The 5399-nt window shown below is 41.4% G+C and overlaps 1 protein-coding gene across 1 annotated transcript; it reads right to left on the reverse strand.

Moving 5' to 3' along the window:
• Positions 1-3326: 3326 nt before the first annotated feature.
• LOC117538652 lies at positions 3327-4108 on the reverse strand. The gene is made up of 2 exons (XM_034204523.1): positions 3562-4108; positions 3327-3415 (listed from the first exon to the last, which is right to left on the reverse strand). The coding sequence occupies exons 1-2, from the start codon at positions 4106-4108 to the stop codon at positions 3336-3338; spliced, it is 627 nt and encodes a 208-aa protein (XP_034060414.1). The 3' UTR covers positions 3327-3335.
• Positions 4109-5399: the final 1291 nt, after the last annotated feature.

The following is a 5399-nucleotide window of genomic DNA, read 5'->3' on the forward strand; positions in this document are numbered from 1 at the left end:
CTGGAAAATGTTGTGCCAGTCTCTGTCGCTCTGTCACTGTTCTCCCGCTAACAGTCACTCTCTAGTTCTGCTGGGTTCTTGTTGACTTCTTCACTGGTTTGAGACAAGCGACCCTATCGGACACCTCCCTTTGTAGCCAGACTTCACCACAGCAGAAGTGAGTTTCTGTTTTTAGGTCTCAACAGCTCCACGTCAGGTGTATCGCCGCCCCTTGAACTGCAGTCGGTGTAAACAGGAGGATTTGGTATGGATCCTCCGTCTTGGGCGAGTACTAGGTTTCCGTCTTCATGTTTTTGGGTGGAAACCCGTCGTCTTGACCTCACTAGCTGTGTGGACACAATAGTTTTCTGTGTGGGGGAACAACATCACTCGTAATCTCTTTCCTTCTCATAATTATAAAAATAGTCTGCTAAATGTTCTATTCTGTGGATGCTTTATGTGTAAATGCAAATGCTACTCTCGATTTTGTTTTTACATTAAACATTAAACCTCTCCCTTCTGTGGTGACAGATATGGCTCAATGTAGCTGGATTTCAAAATACCCTTGTGCTGAAGATGCATCACCTGGTGGTCTGGCCCTCTGAGCTTCCTCATTGTTGTGGTTGATACCAGGGTGTCAGTGGCATTTGGGTCATGTTTGACAATGCTGTTCGTCTTTGACATCCCTGAGACCCCCTGCCTCCGTTGTCATCATGGAAACCTCCTGGTTGTTGGTTCTGCTATCTGAGATTTAACAGTTTGAGGTGTCTGCCCTGCATTCTCTGGTAGTTTCCCCTCCCTTCTCCTTGTCTTGTTCCTACAAGCTACGGTGTCTTGTTTTTTCTGCTATGTCTTCCCTCACTGGCAGGTCTGCTACTCGGACCACATTTATGCTGTGTGCCAATAGGCTGGCATATTCCAGATGGAGTATCAGACTTGTAACTCTTATAAATCTTTCTTCATATTCACTCCATATAGTTCTTTTAATTGGAAAGGTTAAAGCATCTGATCAGATTATTACCCTTTCCTTGATATCTGCAGTTGAGCCTGGCTCTGCGTCTAGTCCCAGTTTAGTTTGTTTTGGTGACATGCTCTCTTCCTATTCGAATGAATATTATTAAGTTATCAAAGATTAAGCACCAATCTTCTGACTAGCACCGTCGTTCCTGATCAGTAATATCCTATGTCATCCGAACCTAACTTTAAATCTGGGCTTTTTAAGTTTTTTTTTTTTTTTTAATAGATTTTTTAATTTTATTTTATTTATGTGCAACATCATATCATATCGCTGCTAAATTCACCTCTATAGGAAATGGTATATTAGCCTCATGCTAAATGCTAACCGGAGGTGAAGGATTTTCAGAATAAAAGTCTAACTGGTTGTGCACAAGAACTTCTGGTTTTTCAGTATAAAACAGCATTTAAACTAAAGGTACATTTAAGGTACATTATGCCATCAAAACATTGATTTTAATTTCTAACAATCTGCAGTACTCATCCACTAAAAAACATCAGTTTATCCTAGTTAATTATACGACATTAATTGGTTTAAATTGTGTACAATGCTTTTGTGTTTTTCCCATAGGGTTTTCTCTTTCGATTCTGAGAGACACATTTCTTTTTTCAGAGGTTTTGATAGGCTAAAATCACGCCGCAATGCACGTCGGGATATGGTGTTTATGTGATATGAAATCGGAAAACATTTAAAAAAATAATAATAATACTTTATTCCGAGTGTTCTTGCTTTTCTCTTTGAAAGTCATCACATAACGGCATTGTAATACACGGTTCGGCTGCATTAAATATTACATATCTGCCGTAGATATGTATTTATAGAGCCCTGATCAGAAGACCTTTTGACAAACTGGAAGAGATGCCGCCAAAACTGAATACGTGACGTGGACCATAAAATATCAACAATTAAACAACATCTTCCATTTATTTTCACACAATAGGGGAGAGTGGGGTAAGTAGTGCCAATTTGTACTTAAAGTGCCTTTAAAGCAAGGGGATTACAGTAATGCATCCAACTAAAATATGTACATATAGTTTAGGATGTTTTGCATCCCTGGGAACAATCACTTCGGATCTTAAATAAACTGTTTGAGAAATATAGCTTTAGAAAAAAAAGTGGTTTTGTGGCACAACTTGCCCCCGGTGCGGGGTAAGTTGTGCCATTAGAGGCAATACACTGGGGTAAATTGTGCCATTGATAATTGAAGTAAAACAGATCATTTTAATCTCACAAACAATAATGCTATATAAAAGCAAGACAAATTCAATACAACATTATTTATTTAAAGTTTTAACAACATCAAAGGCCACTTTTCTATAACAAGGCCTATGAACACCTAACATCCTACTTGTCCAATGCTGCAGGGAAATATGAACTTCTGTTCCCTTCTGGCTGTACCACCAAGTTTTGTGGTGTGGCCAATTTGCTTAAACAGGACCTAGCGCCACATGAACACATACTCAGAACAAAATTCCAAAATGAGCACCTAATCATCTGCAAATCATCTGCATCTGAATCTCTTCACAGATTCGGCCTACTGAACATCCCACTTGTCAATGCTGCAGGGGAATGTGAACTTATACTCCCTTCTGGCTGTACCACCAAGTTTTTGTGGTGTGGGTAGTTTCTTGAGCACATCACCTCTAGGGATGACTCCTTCATCATTCTCTCTAAATGTGAAGATGGGCTTTCCATCAACAGACCTCTTATAACTTTGCTTCAGAAACTTTGCACTGATCTCGTCACCTTCAACATTCTCCACCAATCCAACATAGTTATAGGATTTGGATTTTTTACCTGCAAACTTCACAATGACAAAGTCACCAGCAGACAGATCCTTGTCACCATCATCATCATCATCACTCTGGACATCTGAACTCTCATAATGAGTGGCATCGCTAAGTGGAATCGGAAAGTCACTCTCTTCTGAGCTACTGGAGAGCACTTTCTTTTTGGGCTTGGTTGGTTTTGACCCTTTCAGAGCCCCCTTCTTATTTCCACTCCTTTTCTTCTTTTCAGCCCGTTCCTTTTCTCTGCTGTGTGTCTTCTCCAGGCCATCTTCTGCCTCATCATTGGTGGTGGAGCTTTCTTCTGAGCTACTGTAGACAGCTGTTTTCTTCTTGGTTTTGGTTTGATTTGCAGCTTTCAGAGCCCTTTTCTTCTCTCTTTCATTCTTTTTTCTTTTCCTGTTCAGCCTTTTATCTTCTTTTTCTTTGTGAGCCTTCTCCAACTCCATCTTCTCAGGTGTGTCGGTCACGATTCTTGTTTTCACTTTCTTTCTTACACTTTTTTTTTTTCTTTCTGTGGCTTTTGGTAAGGGAAGAATTACTTCTGGAGACACTTAACCCAAGTGAGCAGAAGAACCAGATTTGTCACTTGATAAGTGCTCGGGAGTGGCAGGTGGCTCTCCTGGGTCTGGATCTGCTTCAAGGAAAGGAAAGGAAAGAAACTTTATTGTCATTGAACACAGGGAACAACAAGATTACGTGGTCAGGTGGAGGGTAAGCCTGAGCCATGCCACTATGCGCACCGCCACTAGTGGCCTACCAGACTTTTTTTTTAAATACCTGTGACATGTGTTGGCTCATGAGATGGTCCAGGCAGGTGAGCAGCTCCACTGGTGGAGGGCTCTTCTCCAGGCAGGTCAGCAGTGGTACTGGGTTCATCTTCTGGATTTGCCCTGTCTGTCACCATTGATGGTGCATAGTCTTCTTCCGGGAAGATGTCCCTGTTGAAAGGGTATATGCCTGTTGCTCTGAAACCTGAGGTTATGTTTGTTGGTGACATTGCAGAGAGGAACGCTTGCTTCACAAGTTCCGAGACCTCATAGATCGATACGGTTCGCCCAGGATGTGATCGCATCCACCCATCCATCGCTCGGTTATAGTAGGTTTTGAGTGGTCCATAGACAGTTTTGTCTAATGGTTGCAAGCGGTGTGAGGTGTGAGGTGGCAGGGTGAGCATAATGACCCCATTCTCTTTAGCAATTGTCACTGACTTGAGTGAGATGTGAGACTCATGGTTGTCCAGAATGAGCAGGACTGGGTGATCGGTGGAGCAGTTGGTGTGGCGGATGAAGTGCTTCAGGAAGATGAGGAAGGCGTCTTCATTCATCTTGTCGGCTTGTCGGCTTGTCATTCATGAGCTTGAGGGCTAATCACGGGGTTTGTAAAGCAAGGCGGATGTTGTAGTCCCAAACGATAGCTGGGGATTCTGGGTAGTGTAGTGTCTTCGGAAACTCTGTAGTGTCTAAACTCCGAAAAAACTATTTGTTTTTCCGAATCGAAGGTTAAAAACACAAAAGCATTGTACACAATTTAAACCAATCAATATTGTGTAAATAACAAGGATAAACTGATGTTTTTAAGTGGATGAGTAATGGAGATATCACTGTGTAATCATTTGACAGTGTGGGGAATACTTCCGGTTTTATTATGAAAACTTCGAGACCGGAAATACTGTTTTCACCCACGCTAACTTTACATGGAAGCTGCCCCATATATAGTACACGTTCTCCTGGCGAGACCTCAAATTATCTTCGTATATCTATCAAACTGTAGATCCTACACATCCACTGGACGTAGATTATAAAAGTACAATATACACTTCTCGCTAGAAATCTAATAAAAAAGCATTTTAATGGCCAAACTATTCCACAATTTAGGATTTTCCAGAGGGTAATTTGTGAATAAACGACCCTCCGGAGCGTTTGCAATCGACAGGAGCATGTTGTTTCTTACACGACCACTAGAGGTGCTACACTTTAAAACGTGACTCTGGGTCGTATTTAGCTGCTGAACAATCGACCTATATGGTCGTTTTTTGTAGGAGGACAGGCTGTAAAAACCATGTACAACTGTACTATACCAAGTAGTTAGCATCACGGTTAAAACGTACCTAATCAAATCAGCACTGATTTGCCTCAACGCCGTTTCCTCTTCAGATTGTGGTAACTACGGTTGGTAAAGTCATATAGCTCCAGTTATCCAGCGACATTCACCACAGAAGACCCATTGCTCATTATATTGTTAAATAGGAAAAAATGCAGGCAAAGTTTAAAGTTTTTCAGCTCTTTGTTAATGTTGTTTTAACTTTGGCTGTCAGGGCACTCCTTCAAAAAACGTGAGGAGCCCAGTAACAGCAGGAGAAATGTGCAAAGAGCTTCACACAAAGCATGCAGTCTGCTTAAACACACTCAGTCTGATCCAGGCCTTAGTGTTTCACTTTAAAAGACCCTGGTTAATCCCCAAATATTCTGGATCCTACACTCCTATTATGTAACTCAATTGCAACTTTCTAACCTCAAATCGGTGATACAATCTATCTGTTTACGAGGGGTAATCTGACACATGGGTAATCTGACACATGTGTCCAATTGTTGCTTTGCGCCTTTAAATGCAGCAAG

The sequence above is a fragment of the Gymnodraco acuticeps genome, unplaced genomic scaffold (assembly GCF_902827175.1).
Source record: "Gymnodraco acuticeps unplaced genomic scaffold, fGymAcu1.1, whole genome shotgun sequence".
NCBI lineage: Eukaryota > Metazoa > Chordata > Actinopteri > Perciformes > Bathydraconidae > Gymnodraco > Gymnodraco acuticeps.

Excerpts from the sequence above, each read along its gene's own strand:
- LOC117538652 (XM_034204523.1), bottom strand. The coding sequence starts at position 4,108 with ATGAATGAAGACGCCTTCCTCATCTTCCTGAAGCACTTCATCCGCCAC. Across the intron at positions 3,416-3,561 it reads TGAGCCAACACATGTCACAG|ATCCAGACCCAGGAGAGCCA; the intron begins GTATTTAAAAAA and ends TCCTTGAAGCAG.